General features: G+C 43.6%; 1 protein-coding gene across 29 annotated transcripts in view; it reads left to right on the forward strand.

Annotated features, from left to right (window-relative positions):
• OBSCN (obscurin, cytoskeletal calmodulin and titin-interacting RhoGEF) overlaps positions 1-16,608 on the forward strand; it is a 171,166-nt gene that overhangs the window by 33,340 nt on the left and 121,218 nt on the right. For 28 of the 29 annotated variants that reach the window (XM_082278968.1, XM_082278994.1, XM_082278970.1 and 25 more), the window contains 14 exons: positions 2,915-3,190; positions 4,297-4,572; positions 4,959-5,234; positions 6,353-6,628; positions 7,500-7,775; positions 8,243-8,509; positions 8,959-9,228; positions 9,508-9,771; positions 11,138-11,404; positions 11,714-11,826; positions 13,512-13,665; positions 14,938-15,099; positions 15,229-15,333; positions 16,013-16,279. In XM_082278968.1, coding sequence (XP_082135094.1) covers positions 2,915-3,190; positions 4,297-4,572; positions 4,959-5,234; positions 6,353-6,628; positions 7,500-7,775; positions 8,243-8,509; positions 8,959-9,228; positions 9,508-9,771; positions 11,138-11,404; positions 11,714-11,826; positions 13,512-13,665; positions 14,938-15,099; positions 15,229-15,333; positions 16,013-16,279 — 3,249 coding nt within the window. The remainder of the gene's footprint in view (positions 1-2,914; positions 3,191-4,296; positions 4,573-4,958; positions 5,235-6,352; positions 6,629-7,499; positions 7,776-8,242; positions 8,510-8,958; positions 9,229-9,507; positions 9,772-11,137; positions 11,405-11,713; positions 11,827-13,511; positions 13,666-14,937; positions 15,100-15,228; positions 15,334-16,012; positions 16,280-16,608) is intronic. The other variant, XM_082278992.1, reaches the window with a different exon arrangement.

A 16,608-nucleotide genomic window follows, 5' to 3' on the forward strand; every position in this document is an offset into this window, starting at 1 on the left:
GGATGTTAAGAAAGGGTTTGTTTGCGCTGGGTTTTTTTAAATTAATATTCATAGCACTCCACTGTTTTTACAGCCAAATCCCTCTTCAATATTAAAATTCTTGTCTCATATGCAGAGGTGATCAGAGCAGGGAAGCAATTGTCTCCTCTGTTTTCTTATAGCGCCAAAAAGAGGTTTGGTATTTTATCAGCTGTGTAGATGCACAACTATGTTGGAGTCTACTGACTCCACCCTCTGAGGGGTACTTGGGGTGTGAGCTGAGGAACTTTGGCTCTTTTTCATTTATCTTGTAGCTCGTTCTTTGGCTGAGGGAGCTGCCAGTTTCAGTGGAGGATGGGTAAGGAAGGATAAGTAAGGATATATTTGAGAGGTGTCTTCCAGAGAAAAGTCAATATGGATGTTCATAAAAATGCAGAACAGTTTGAGTTGGAAGGGACCTTAAAGATCACCATGTTTCCACCCTGTGCCATGGGCAGGGACACCTCTCGCTATCCCAGGTTGCTCCAAGCCCTGTCCAACCTGTCCTGGAACACATCCAGGGATGGAGCAGCCACAGCTTCTCCAGGAAAAATTGTTAAAAACCGAATCCGTTGTTCGTTGCTGACAGTGGTTCGCGCATTACTACAGAGGCGTCGTCAGAAAACAGAAATTTAGTGGTTTACACTAGAATTTCTCCCTCTGAGGGAGCTGTCTGCCTCAGAAACAGAAGGTTTCCAGCTCTCTTTCCAGCCGGGTGAGCTCACGGCGGTGCAGGGTAATGTGACCGCTCTCCCCGTGCCCGCCTTAGCTACTGTTGCTGTATTTCTCATGGGAACAACTGTAACGCGACGTGCAAGTCCAGCACTGGCTGGAAAATGATCCAGTGTGAAAGCCAGGAGGGATTATGAGTACTCGGAGTGGTTGGCTCTTCTGCAGCAGAAATCCTTCTCTTAGTAGATTATCCCAAAGTGCAGCAGATTTCTGGGTCTTAATTTATCCTGTTGCCATTGCACTTGGAAAGCTTTTCGGGGTTCCTGTACTCCAGGGCTCCATTGGTAGCACTTCCTGTGTTTAAGGACAGGTTGAAGGTTAGATGCTCAGTGTTGAGTTTTGGGATGAAACAGTAGTTTTTGGCTTAATATAAAAAAACCCCAGCTGCTGCACACCTTGTGATTGAGTTGGACACGTAGAAAAAGAGCTGCTTCTGAAATCTCAGTATTTCAGGGTCCATGGTATGCAGTGAAATCCATATTTTAAATCAGTGAAAGTTTCATGTCCTGAAAATATTTTTCCTCACTTCCACTGAAACTTCACTAACCAGTTTCATTTAAGGTTGGAAATGTCATCTGCCCTGAATACTTGTTTAAATTTAAAATAAGTTTCTACAAGAAATTATCAACTGGTCTAAATCACTTTGGCAGCTGATTAAATGTTTTAGTCACATTTCCTATCACTATAAAAATGGTTACTATGTAAGGTCAAGAATGGAAAGGACAAGTGAGATGAGTCTGGAATATTCCTGCTCTGCTAATCTGACATTTTAAATACAGCCCTCATTGACACTGGCTTGTTTTATAACCTATGGAATACACTCTGCATATTCATACTCTGAGTTGTAGATGGGAGCTGAAATATTTGTATTTTTGCAATCAGTTTTGAATGCAAATCTTGGTGTCTGCTGGAGCTCTTTCAGATGTCAAAATGCTGCTGACATGTCCCTCTGAGGAGTTTTGCATCACCCAGAATACACCATGTGCCTTCTAAATGACAATGACACCTCCTCACACCCCTTCTACAGCCAATATAAACAGAGGAGCTCAAATTCAGAGCCCGTAAGCTGGATTCCTGCTCCGTGTTGCTCCCTGCAGGACATCTCTCTTTCCATGGACTGTGCAATATTCATAGCAAGGCTGTGATGCAGCCCAGGACCATTTGTAGTGCCACTGTCAGCAGTGGAGGAACTCGACCTGAGCTTACCCCTTTTCCTCACCCTCCCCGGCAGCTGCTGCCACTCAGAGGACAGACGTGATGGAGACAGGAGAAATTCATCCAGAAGGAGTCAAGGAAGGCCCCAGGAGGCTGCAGGGAGTTACTGGGGAGAGGAAGGCAGTAGCACAGGGGATGGAAGGGGCTCAGCATCAGTCAGGGAGAACTAAGAGCCTCCCAGGTCACAGAATCACAGAATCACTGAGGTTGGGACCCGTTCATTAGGGAAATTCCTCCTAATGTCCAACCTGAACAACGCCTGGCACAGCTTGAGGCTGTTTCCTCTCATTCTGTCCCTGTTGCCTGGGAGCAGAGCCCAACCCTCCTGTCAGGAGGCTAGTTTGCTGAAAAATCACAGGTTTTTTTAGGAAATAAAAATACATTTCAAATTTTATATGCTAGTTTTATGTGTAATGTTCGTCAAGTACTTTTCCATATCGAGAACTGTGTCTGTCCTCTCTTTGGGATTGGGTTACAAGATATTTTCTGAGCAACACCTGGTAAAAATCCTCTAAATACTGTCATAGTGGAGGTGAAAAATCATCACTGTGCTATATTTGGCTTGTTCCAAATGTGGGGAGCAGAAATATCATAAAGACACAAGAGCAAATTTCATCTTTGCCTTCATTATAAGAAATTTGCAAATGAGATGGCTGAGCCATTCATGAAGAGAAGTCAGAGAGGGATGATAATTACGTGGAGTATATTTTGAGGGTACATTGTTCTATTTATGTGATAAATAGAACTGTGAAGCTGTGTTACTTAACGAGAGTTTAATATTGAATTATTTATGTTGGAAAAGGCCTTTAAGATCATCATGCCTAATGGTGAAACCAGCACTGCCAAGTCCAAAACCCTGCAGAGCATCCACACCCCATACAAGTAAGAGCTTCTTGACACAAGATACTTATATCTTGCATATTTTCCCTCTCATGTTTCCCTATTTCAGAGGCAGAAGATGCCTTTGTCCACAAGGAGAAAGTGCAGAAAGAGGTGAAGGCTGCACTATCAGAAAATGCCACGCTGAGCTGCGAGGTGGCCCAGGAGAAGATGGAGGTGAAGTGGTACAAGGATGGGAAACTGATCACCTCCAGCAAGAAGTTCAAGGTGGAATCGGAGGGCAAATCGCGTCGTCTGGTGGTGGGTCAGGTGGAGAAGAAAGATGCAGGGGAGTACACCTGTGAGGCTGCTGGCCAAAAACTCACCTTCAGGATCGATGTCACAGGTGGGAGAATGTGCTGCATCCCTGTTTTACATCCTGAAAAAGTGAAATGCCTGTTTTTCATCCTGAAGAATTGGAGGAAAGTTATGTGGATTGTCAAACTCCATCTCCACAGGGAGGGACTGAGCCAGGACTTCAGTGGTGTTGGTTTACTCATGAAATTGTGTTGATGTTGTTAGATCTGTCTTTGTTTTTTAGAAATCAAGCATGCAGTGGATTTCTGTAGCCCAAACTCAGGTCAGGCTGAAGATCACTGGGGAATTTCCCTGGGAATCTTGGGAAGACGCATTGATAGTAAACTGAGAATTCAGTAATTGCAGGAGGAATTAAAGGGCACAGCAAATCTGAGCACAGGCATTCTCTTGTGAAAACTCCTTTCTGAAATAGACTTTATTCTAGAGGAAACCTTTTTATTATGGCCTCTGTCAACTGGGTAGAAATATTAGAGGTGTTTTCAGTAGCAGGAGATGAGGAAACCAGCTCTTTTCACCACACTATTTTCAAGGACAGATTTAATTTTGACATCCTTCAGCTGGATCTCAATGAATTTAAAGCAAATTGAAGAGTTCATACATTAGATTTATTTTTGATTGTGGCATGGTGCAAACACCATGGGAGCTGGCTAATTTTCATTCATTAGAAAAACATAGTTCTGGGATAACACATCTTGAGAGCAGTTGGGAAATAAAGTTACAGAACAGGATCACAAAGGTTGTTTCCCAACACTATCTTTGCTTTTGTTGGCAAAGTAAACTGCAACTCTTGGGTTGGCTGAGCAGTTTAATGCTTGTCCTCTTAAAGCAAACCTAATTCTGACTGACCTCATCCACCTTTAGTGCTGCTGGATTTTGGGATATGTTATTTTCTGCAGATTTTGAAGAAAGGTAGTGGTGAAAACAAAAGCAGCTTTGAGGCTGTGTCTTGGACTACCAGTGAATGAGTCCTTCACTGGCACTTGATGTAATTCAAATGTTACAAATTCAGTAGATGATGGTGGCAGGGAATGTGAAAGGAAAATTACTTTCAGCATGACAATGCAAAGGCTGATGTGTGCATTTGGGAAGAGGTCTGTGAGTTTTAAAAGTCTGCCCTTATACTCTCAATTGCAGAGGCAGAAGATGCTTTCATCAAAAAGGAGAAGGTGCAGAAAGAGGTGAAAGCTGCACTATCAGAAGATGCCACGCTGAGCTGCGAGGTGGCCCAGGAGAAGATGGAGGTGAAGTGGTACAAGGATGGGAAACTGATCACCTCCAGCAAGAAGTTCAAGGTGGAATCGGAGGGCAAATCGCGTCGTCTGGTGGTGGGTCAGGTGGAGAAGAAAGATGCAGGGGAGTACACCTGTGAGGCTGCTGGCCAAAAACTCACCTTCAGGATCGATGTCACAGGTGGGAGAAAATTTTTTAGCCCAGCTTTCCAATTTCTGAAATATTTAGAAAGATTAGTATTATTCTATATATTCAATGTAAAACATTAGAATATCTTTAAGACATGGAACTCAATCCTTGAAAACCTTTAGGAGCTATCCCTCTGTGTAGGAACAGGGCCATAAAAAGGAAAGTATTGATTGCCCCTCTCCATCCCCACATGTTGATGAAATCAAAAGAACTCTGCAATGCAGCTGATTTTCAGTGAATTTCAAAGTAGGGTCATGATGAAGAGCAGTAGGATATCTGCCCAAAGTCTTCACTCACCAACATAAAACGGATAAAAACTCACCAAAACCCCAGTTTGAATAGTGTTGCCAAAGCTCTGAAGTTCCCTCTCTTTCCAGAGCCAGAAGTTGTGTTTACAAACAAGGAGAAGGTGCAGAAAGAGGTGAAGGCTGCACTGTCAGAAAATGCCACGCTGAGCTGCGAGGTGGCCCAGGAGAAGATGGAGGTGAAGTGGTACAAGGATGGGAAACTGATCACCTCCAGCAAGAAGTTCAAGGTGGAATCGGAGGGCAAATCGCGTCGTCTGGTGGTGGGTCAGGTGGAGAAGAAAGATGCAGGGGAGTACACCTGTGAGGCTGCTGGCCAAAAACTCACCTTCAGGATCGAGGTCACAGGTGGGAGAAGATTCTTTGTCAGAATTCAGTTGAGGACAATAAAGCAATAATTGGAATAACTATTCCACCATGGCTCAGTTGGAATAGTCTGTGTTTTGTTGCAACCTGCAGGGTTAACCTGATTTTTCTTTATTTTTGTTGCCTGGATTTGTAGAAATAGGAATATTTGGTTTTAGCACGGCACAAGTTCTGTCTCATTTTTAGCTGGTCTATGTAATATAGTTGCAGGTATAAATATAATAGAAATAATTATCAACGTGTTATTCAGATCTCTCCCAGTCCTGGGATTCCAAAGGGTGATTCTTGTGCATTGAGCCTATTGAAAGGAAAGAACCATTAAAGAATCCCTTCCTTCTTAGACTTCCAATCCCACTTTGGAAGACTTAGAGGCTGGCATATGTTTTTTTCATTTGCAGTATCAGCAGCAGCACATCTCAAAATGGGTTGGGAGCAGCACTTTTTCTGAATTGGGGCTGTTGTGTGATTGAGATCTCAGCCTTTTGAGATGTCTTACTGCTTCTGCCAGGTTCTAAATGCCCCTTTGCTGTGAAATATTCCAAGAAATTATTTGGAAGAGGATTTACACAGTGCCCAAACTACTTTAAGCATGTGATGTTAAATGGAGTTTTGACATTGCAGTCACTGCGGGGACCTTTCCAGCCATGATCCTGACTTACCTGAGCCCTGCAGGGAGAAATTTCCTTTGTCTCTTTGACAGTCACGTTTGTGGCAGTGGAAGAGAGCACAAAGAGGCTGTTCCAGACACTCTTAGTGCTTTATTGTGTCCTAGATCTTAAGTAAAAGGAATTTGGGAGCTTTTGATGACATGCAGGACAGACGTTCTTTGGCAACGTTTGAATTAAATAAATTTTTACATGGTGGGGTGCAACTGTAGGGTTGATGTCAAGGATCCTCTTGGTCCTTTCCATTTCTAGGCTCTTAGTTCCAGGTTTTCCAAGTGGCAACTCCATCCCGCAGAAAGGTAGACACTGCTCAGTGATGACAATTGGTTTTGGCAAGTGACAACCTAAATATTTTCCTAACTTGTCTAAAGAAGTCTTTAAGATTAATCTCATTTTAACCCCTCAGTAATCGTCCTCTTCTTTTTCTGTGCTCAGAGCCCAAACCTGCATTTATAAACCAGGAAAAGGTCCAGAAGGAGGTGAAGGCTGTCCTGACAGAAAGTGCCACCCTGGTGTGTGAGGTGGCACAGGATGCAACCCAAGTGAAGTGGTACAAGGATGGAAAGCTGCTCGTTTCCTCTAGGAAATTCAAAATAGAGACCGTGGGCAAATCCCGGCGCCTGGTGATAGAGCAGCTGGAGAAGAAGGATGCTGGGGAATACATCTGTGAGGCTGCAGGCCAGAAGCTGACATTCAAAGTGGAACCAACTGGTGAGTGCTCACTTTGTGGTGTGAAGAACCAACCCCTGTGGCCTAGAAGAAAACTGGATATTCCCAACACAGCAGTCTTGGTGCAGCCACTGTCTCCCCTGGAGAAACACCAGTGAGCCACATGACACATTAATTTTTAATGTAGCAATGTAAAGGTGGGAAATCTGAACTTTTTTTGGCTCTGGAAACACTAGAAAATTTTCCGTTTATCTGCTTCACACACCTTATCACCCAACCTCTCTCAGTGGTGGGGAGCTGAAAGTAGAAGTGGGAAGTTTTGAAGAGCAGCAGTGGAGCTTGGAGAAAGGAGACTGAGGAAACCTTGGTCTGCTGCTTGTGTGCCCCAAAAATGCCCAATTTTGTGACAAAGTGTTGTACAAGACAGAGAAGGGGCCAAGAGGAAGGGACTGGAATCACAGAATGATTTGGGTTGGAAGAAACTTTAAAAGACAATTGAGTTCCAACCTTCCTGCCAGTGGAGCAAATAGAAAACAGACTATAAATTCAGGTTTAGCCTATTAATGTTTCTTCTTAATTTTATCTAAAATCCTAAAAATGGAAGGGGAAAGAAAATTATATAGGTGTTTTTACTTCTAAGAAACAAGCTTTTTATTGGCAGCAGATAAAATATAAATATTTGCATTTCCTTTCCTCTGCTTCTCTTCTAAGCAGAAGTTCTGAGTTGTCTGAGTTGTCATTTTCTTTCTTCCCACTCAGGAAAAGATTATACCAGCCACAAGTATCCAGCCATATTCCCTGGATTATTGCAGGTTACAGATGGCGTGGGTCCTGAAGAGAGAGCAATATAAAACTGCTGTGTCAAGGATTTGAGCATAAATTCTTACTTTTCCTGGTTTATTGTCTTTTCTAGAACCAGAGGCGAAATTTGAAAAGAAAGTTGTCCAGAAAGAGCCTCTCATTGTTCAAGAACATGAAAGCATCACACTGACAACCTCAGTCACGCCTGAAACCGCTGCAGTGAGGTGGTTCAAGGATGGCACAGAAATCAAAGCGAGCAAGAGATGTGTGATCAAGAGTGAGGGGGCGTCCAGGACGCTGACGGTGAACGCGGCCGAGAGCACAGACTCTGCCCTGTACACCTGCCAGACAAAGAATGACAAGCAGGAATTCAGAGTCCAGGTGAAAGGTGAGCAGTGCCCAGGTCATGGCCCAACCCAACAGCTGCACTTCTCTCATGATGGAGGTGGAATCCAAACTCTTCCAAAAACTCCTCCAATCTCAAGGCTTGTTGCACTTTCTCTGGATGCCCCACCATGGACCAGCAAAGTTCCCCAGCTTCCAAATTCCCAGTTTTTATCCTTTGCTGGCCACTTGGAGATAAGGAAGCCTACGATGGGTAGTTCTGGTGTTTGCTCCCCTCCTGTTTCTGTATCCCCTTATAGAATGACAGTGATCTGAAAACACCATGTCAAAGAATCTGCCTGAATTTCCACATTTCTGGTTAGATTTTGTCTCCCCTGAGCCCCAAATGTTTAAGGCCATTGTCTTTATGTATTTATTTATTTTTTTTCCAAAGTTGGGCAGAACCAGTTTTCTTAGAACAGGTTTCTTATCTTTTCCTCCCTCACAATTTTCCCTTCTCCTGGATCTCAGAGATCCCAGTGAAGTTTGCCAAGAAGCTGGAGGCTGTGACAGCAGAGATTGGCGGCAGTGTATCCCTGAGCTGTGAGCTGAGCCACGCCAAAGGGAAGGTGACGTGGAGCAGGAATGGCGTGGAGATCAAGCCCAGCAAACGCTTCCAGATCCATGAGGAGGGGATCAAACGAACCCTGACAATAACAGGGATCCGTGCTGAGGATGAGGGAGAATATTCCTGCGAGTCCAGGGATGACAAGAGCAGCATCACCATCGTCCCCAAACGTACGTCTCTAATGGTGACAATGTGGAGGGATCCCTGGGTTTTGTCCTCAGCTGTTACAACCCTGCAAAGCTGAGTTTGTTCATGTGTCTGGACTGTCTCCTTAGTTGAGAACAAAATACAGAACTCCCCTCTAAGTGTCAGTGGAACCTCTATTTGTGAAAAATGTAATGATTGTGAGACCTGTTGAGCTCAGGTCTCTTAATATTGACCTTTGTATTGCCTTTGAGGCTGGAAGTCAAATTCTGAAATATAAGATGGGTTTTTACCCCTCTCTTTGTACCCAAAATTTACTCAGATATGGGAAATGTGATGACCCAGTATTGTGATCACTTACTGCAAGTAATCAAATTGATGCTTCCAATAAAATCGTGGAAGATTTTGGCTGTTGGAAGGTGCTCATGCCAAGTCTCAAAGAAATGCTCCTAAATGTTTTACTCCTATCCATCAGCTCCCAGAGTGGTGAAATTCGTCACGAGTCTCAACAGCGTGGTGTCTGAGGAAGGAAAAGAGGCTGTGTTCAAGTGCACTGTCTCTCCCAGTGATGCTGTGGTCACCTGGCTCAGGAACGGTGCCAAGATTGAAGCCAGCAAGAAATACGTGATCTCTCAGAAGGACACCAACCACAGCCTCACCATCACTGACCTGACACTGGAAGATGCAGCTGAAATCACTGCCAGTGCTGAGGGCGTGGAAAGCACAGCCAAGCTCCGAGTCCGAGGTAAGAGGTGGCAGTGCCCCTTTGACAGGCTGGCACACTGGTGCCCTGCCCATGGCAGGAGCTTGGAATTAGGTGATCTTTAAGGTCGTTTCCAACCCAGACCATTCTATGATGTTGTTTTATGTGGCTTTCCCTCTAATTAAATTCTGCTTTGGCATCATTAAATAGCGGTGCCCAGAACCCTTTGGATTTGGAGATACATGAGCCACTGGTTTAATTCTCTCTCAAAGCCTATTTTCTGGATCCTCTACATTCCTACTAATATTTCTTCTCTTGCAGAGGCCTCAATCTCATTCAAGAAGAAGCTGGAGCCCAAAACAGTTGAAGAGAGGGAGACAGTGACCTTGGAGGTAGAGCTGACCAAGCCTGCAGAGGTGAAATGGATGAGGAACAGCATCGTGCTGAAGCCCAGTGACAAAATAGAGATCAAAGCTGAGGGAACAAAGCACACCTTGGTGGTCAAGGACATCTCCTTTGCAGACCGGGGCTTCTACTGCTGCGAGAGCCCCGATGACAAGACCCAAGCCAAGATCAATGTGGAAAGTGAGTTCATTGGTCCTCAGTTCTATAAATACCCTGGGCAGGGTTTGCAGGTGGATTCTGGTCTCTGCATTATCATGGGGACACAGGGACACAACCATGGGCTTGGCCACCAGTCAAATGACTGAGAGGAGGTGAAAGCAATGGCAGTGAGCAGAGAATATCTGGCTGGTTCCTGTTGCCTCCATCTCCTCTCACCAGCTTGGACCATTAAGCTTCTTAAAAGATTCTTCTCTTTGCTCTCTTTCTCACTCCCTGATATGCTCTGTGTTTTTCCTTTGTATGATTTTTTAGCAAAACATTCCCTCTTCAGCCATCCATTGTCCTGATTTTTCTCTGCAAACCACCTCATTCAGAATGTCTCTATGTTCAGCCATGATCTAAAAAACTAAAAGAGAAAAATCTTCTCCCTGAGGGTGTTTTCCTCTCAGGTGAATGGATGGTGCCTCATCCATAGCCCTGTACTTCTGTCCCTTTCCTTCATCTTTTTGTCATAATTGTCACAGGACAGGTGAAGACAGGATTTAAGCACTTAAGGACTGTCCAATTTTGCCCATAAAGTCCTTGCCACCAACTGGTGCTGCGCTAATCATAAATAACAGGTGAGGAAAGACTTGAAATCAGTCTTTTAGGTGCTTGAAGTCTATTACAAAGTGGAAGGGAACAAATTCCATGATGCCAGCAAATAGTGGACTTCAGGTGCAGTGAGAAAAATCCAGGTTATATTACAAAAAAGCTTTTTAATGGTCAGATGACTGAATAGGTTGTCTGGAGACGTCTTGGAGCCTTCATCATGATTTTGGTTTTTTTTTAATTGGCAACGTAATTACTTTTAGTGGTGATACAAGTTTAAACAGTAAATCTGTTTTACCAGATGGTAGGGCATGGATGTCTTGTCATAGGAACAGATAACATCCACCCAAAACATGCATGCTTTGGCCACCAACCTGTGAGGTGTCAGCACATTTTGCACCATGTCCTGGATTTTTTTGCCCTTTTACTGCAGCCTTTTCCTCCCATCCTTTTTTTATCCTAATTGAACCACTGCACAGTATTGCCATGGACTTACTTGTCTTTCTTACACTATAAACTGATAGGCCTTGGCCGAAAAGGGGCCAGTGATGTTTTCAGTGATATTTGGTTGACCCATTTGTCCCAACTGAAAACAGCAATTTGAAAAATAGCAGCTGTTTTAGCAGTGGGGTCATGGACAAGTTTAATTTCCTGTAAAAGTGGTTGTTTAATTGGAAAATGCCCATTAACTGGCAGGTAGCTGCCTGAGGAATAGGAAATAGTCCAGTTTGGAAGTTCTGAGGCTGTTTCACAGCTGCCGGTGTGAGATCTCCAACTTCTCCATGTTGTTTTCCAGTGAGGCAGATCAAGCTGGTGAAAGGCCTTCAGCCCCTGCAAGTGGCTGAGAAAGGGACTGTCACCTTTGAGGTGGAGGTGTCACACGAGGACGTGGACGGGACCTGGCAGAAGGACGGCGTTCGGCTGAAACCTGCACCCAACATCAGCTTTGGTGTCCTGGGCAAGAAACACTCCCTAACTCTCTCCTCGGTGGCTCTGGAAGATGCAGGACTCGTCTCCTTCAAAGCAGAAGGCATTAGTTCATCAGGGAGGCTCACTGTGACAGGTACACAGCCACAGAAGGCTCTGACCCTGCTTGGGGTGGATGCAGTTGTCTTCTCCTGACCTGGAGAACAAACTTAAGAGGGCAACAAATTTTCCTTGTAACTGTAAGGGATGTAAAGCATAGTAATGTTTCCTTCTAATGCCAAGGGGATCATTGTGGCATCACTGTCCACAGAACAATGATAAAGTGGGAGGGAATGATAAAGTGCCCAAATCAATACAAATTTTATTAATCATGAAAGCTGGGCTCTGCCTACCCATCAGTGCTTGTGTGACCCCATACCCCATTCATTGGACTTTCTCTTTCCAGAATTACCTGTGAGGATCAGCAAACCTTTGGCAGACGTCAGTGTAACTCAGAAGCTCAAGGCTACATTTGAGTGTGAGCTGTCCAAACCCAATGCCAACGTAAAGTGGTTCAAGGTACAGCACTTAATGGATGGTGATATTTTAATTTCTGACTTCTCTGGAAGGCAATGAGAGCCTTTCTTTGTACTTCCAGGGCATGTGGGTCTGAACTTTTGCAGTAGGTCTTTGCATTGTTCTCTTATCCTTGTGTTCATTTACTCTCCCAGTTTATCACTCTCAGGTTTGTATTTACTGTTTTGTATTGGGTTGAAAGTTAAACTTCCCTATTCTTGCACAGAACATGAGCACTGCTGTTACAGATTTGCAGTCTTGTGTTTTACTCCACACCAGGCAGTTTTCACCCAGGATTTACAGCCTTTTTGGGAACTGTGATTCAAAGGGAAACTTCAATTTCCTCAGTCAGCGACGGTCCAGTTCCCTTTCCTTAGACAGCCATTTTGGGGATCAGCCCTGGCATTTCATGTGCCTTCCTTGGGGCTCAGCTGATACTTTCCTTAATTTGGGATAGCCGCAATTCTTCAAGGTGGAATTTGGGCTGGAAGGTGCCTCTAAATGGTCATCTCATTTCAAACCCCCTGCCATGAGCAGGGACATATTCAACCAGATCTGGTTGCTCAGAGCCCTGTCCAACCCACCCTTGAATGTTTTCAGGGATGGGGCATCCACAACCTGATTTACCAAAATATGAATATGGATCTAATATCGATATCCAACTGAGATGGACAAAAGCTCTCTAACAGTTTAGAGTTAGAAAGTGTATGTTTTATTTGGCACCAGGCACTGTGTGGGATAGCTCCCTAAGACACAGGGCCCTGATACAAGCAAACACGACACTTTTTATTTCCAAATATTATGAATATCCAAAATACAAATGCACATTCATAACAATAACACCTCCCATTCTCCACTTTGTATGGAAATGAGCTTAAATGTCATTAAGCATGCATAGTGTGTGTTCTGAATGGAGTCGGTGGTCTTGAATTGGGTCAGTGGTCCCAAGAAAGATGAAGTAACTCATCTTCCTCATTTTGACCTTTTTGCCTATCTGGACTTTAACAATCCTAATTACTTTAGTGACCTCTAAGTTTCCTCTTGCGTGACTTTTGAAGGGGTTCCCACTAAGGGAGGAAATTGGTAATTGTCCTTGTTCCCTACACCAACTTATCAAAGTTTCTATTCCTCGTTCTAAGCACAGTTAAGCAAACATCCGAATGACAAATCATCAGTTATTTGGTAATCAGTTACTAACATCTTAAAACCCATTTCAGGTCCAGCTCTCAACTATTTTAATTAACTCTAGCTGGGCCCAAATTCCTTCCTATTCTAACTAATAGCCCATGACTAAAATCTCTCTGTTTCTTCTAAATCTATGTTTCACACCTCTCTGGGCAACCTATTTTATCACCCTCATTGTAAAAAACTTCCTTATTTCACGTCTAAATTGACCCTCTTTTAGTTTAAACCCATTTTTTTCTGAAGGGGCTTACTGCCAGTTCTGTACAGTTTTAAGACTTCAAAAAGATGTCAGAGATCATCCAAAAGTTCCGTGTGTTCTTCAGCCATTCCAGCTTCCTGAAATCTTTGAGGTGTGATGAAATTTCACCACATGTTCCTTTAAACAGAGTTTTCCTTTAAGTCCAATGAGAAGGATGAAATAAGCACAGATCTGAGTGTCTGTTTTACTCACTGCAGAGGTACAGGAGTTGAGGGTGATCTTCTTTGGCCTTTTCCCCTTCTAGGATGGGAAGGAGATCCGGCAAAGTAAAAACATTGGGATCATCTCCCAAGGAAATAAGAGAAGCCTCATTATTCATAAGTGTGAATATGAAGACCAGGGAACCTACATGTGTCAAGCAGCTGAAGACAAGACATCAGCTACTCTAAAGGTTCATGGTATGTTTGGCTGGAGTAGAAAAATACATTTACTGCAGTATTTTTGGCTATACAGCAAGAAATTCTTTGTGGAGTGTTTGTTTTTCACAGTTGCTCATTTTGGTTAAGTTTCTCTTCCTGGTGTCCTGTTCTTGCTTTGCCCTTGCAGTATTTTTGGAAGAGGTCCTAACTTAGTTTTCCTTTTGTTGTAAGTGATTTCTATTCTCTGGAGTCTGAATAGTGTTTCTGGATTGTCATGTCAGGAAATACTGGACAGCCTGGTACAAAGCAGGGATTCAGTGGCTGCTGCTGACGTGGGTGGGTGGCACTATTGTCTCAGGGGGACTTTCCCTGAACAGGGACTGCACAAGCCTTGGGTATGAGCTGAAGTAGTACCCTAATTTTTAGGTTGTAAATGCTAAGGAAAGGGTTATTATTTCTGCCTTCACCTGTCCTTTATGCTCGAGGCAGTTTTTTCCCTCTAGTGTTGTGCTGACCAGCTGATGAATCATCAGGTGTGTTTTGTCACCAGGCTCTGAAGCACCTGAGATAAGCTCTGAGAGAAAGGCAAGTTACTCAACAGACAGCTCTGCTGTGCCCTGGCAGATGTTATTTTCCAGAAAGGCATCTGAAAAACAGACCAGCTCTTTCTTATTGAAAGACAGAGCATTTCTCATCACTTACTAGATGCTGTCCTCGTGTGGCCACTTGGGTTCAGCAAGATCTTCATGAACATCTGTCCCGTTGCTCAGTTGAACTCCCCCTTTTATCCTTGGTTTTGGGATTGGGATGGCTTGTTGCTTGCATTTCAACTTTGCTCCTGAGGCTGATCCAAGGTGTATCAAGGCCTTCTCTTTCAAAAGGAAAGGGCTGCAGTAGCACAGATAAACAGGTCAGTTCTGACAAAAGGAGTGCCAAGGTGCAGAGTTAGAGGGTTATACTCAGTTCAGCAGACTTTGAAAAAAGATCTCTCCTATGTAAAACAGAAGTGAGCATGCAGAGAAGCATGAATGAGTCATGTTTATAGTGACCTAAGAGATTGTAGACTTGTGTTTAGTTTCTCTTGGTGGATTTTCTTTCATGAATATGTGTGTTTCTTTCATGAATACCTGTATGAAGTTCCAGCATCCATAAAATCCTCTTGCAATAAGCTTCAGCCATCAAAAGGAAGAAAGGCTGCTCTACAATAAAACAAAATCCCATTTTTTTTTCACGTCATTATGCAGAAGGCAAACACACCACACTCACTTATGGAGAACCCCCCAAAAAATACTTGCCTTTATGGTTTCACAGCCCGAGATATCAAGATTGTAAAACCACTGGAAGATGTGGAAGTGAATGAATACGAGAGTGCATCTTTCATCTGTGAGATCTCACACGATGAGGTCGAAACCCAGTGGTACAAAAACGACAACAAGCTGAAGACTTCCGACAACATCAAGATGCGCCAGGATGGTAGGAGCAAAAAGGGGGATTTTGTTCTGGAAGGGGGGTGGGTTGGAGTTGGGGCTGGGATGGGAGACTAGAAAATAGGGTTTTGCTCTGGGGAAGCTGAGCCATGTCTGGTTGTGTGTCTGTCCCCAGGAAAGACCTATTCCCTGACTTACACGCGGGTCTGCGTCGAGGATGCGGCCGAGATCAAATTTGTAGCAGAAAAGGCAGAATCTCGCGCTCATCTAACTGTAAAAGGTAACTTTGCTCTTTGTGCCAGCACTGCTTCTGCTCTGTCACGTTACAAACCAATTCACTTCCTTCGCTTTAGATGTGAAGGTTAAAAAAAATCCTACAGTGTACAGGGAAAGAAAAACTCCTGCCTACTGTTCTGCCTGGTAAATATCAGCTGGGAGTTTATTGTGGCTTAATTACAGTTATTTTTCTCAGGAGGTTGTATTTGCACCTTTAGACATTTAAAGTTAGTGTGAAATTTGAGGGACAAAGCTGTAGGTTGACTTTCTCCTGCATTTTCACTTTTTGGTGTATGCTATAACAGAAAACAGCATTTTTTTCGTGTGTGTTTAACTAAAACAATGTGATAGAGGGAGAGAGAAAGAAGAAATTGGAATTAACACACTGCTGAGGAGCTCAGGAAACTGGAGATCAGTCCCTGGCTTTGCCATAGCGCTGCTGTCAGGTGTTGAGGAAATCACTGGTTATTGCTGCAGTTCAGCCACTCCAGTGGTAAAATAAGGAGGAAGAGTTTCCCTTTAATTAGCTCTTGCTAATTAAACTTGTTAATTGAATGCTCAGCATAGCGGGGATTCCTGTCATCATCCAAATTACTGAACATAAAAGAAATATTGCCAATGAGTTTTTATGGAGACTGTACTGATTACTCCATTTTTTCTTTTTTTTTTTTTTGCTCTCATAGAGCTGCCCGTAAAAATCGTGAAGCCTTTGCGGGATAAGATCGCCCTTTGGAAGCACCGGGGGGTCCTGGAGTGTCAGGTGTCCCGAGCCAACGCCAAGGTCCGGTGGTTCAAAAAGGACATGGAAATTCACCCTGGTGACAAATACGAAATCGTGAGCGAGGACGTCTATCGGAAACTCATCATCAACGATGCCGACTACGAAGATGAGGACACCTACACGTGCGATGCCTTCGATGACAAAACCAGTGCTAATTTCTTCGTTGAAGGTAGAGCCCCCCTTTTTCACCCCTGGATTGCCCTGGGAGGAGGATGGGATTCACTTGTCATTTACTTTGGAAACATAATACTGCTTAAAAAGGATTTTTGTTTGATGTGGTTTATCCTGAAGTCCATTGGTGTTGAATCCTTTTACACACAGGAACATCCTGAAAAATGAATGTGTAGCATATTCTACTAAGGAAAATGAGGAAATTCCCATTCCACAGATGTTTGTCAAATGTATTGGAGAAAGTCTGTTTTTCAGATAAATGTTGCAGCTCCTATTATCAACATCTGCATTCCAATGAACTTTTTTCTCCATTTTATAGTGCCCTAT

Source organism: Coloeus monedula (assembly GCF_965178545.1).
Source record: "Coloeus monedula genome assembly, chromosome: 1".
Lineage (NCBI taxonomy): Eukaryota > Metazoa > Chordata > Aves > Passeriformes > Corvidae > Coloeus > Coloeus monedula.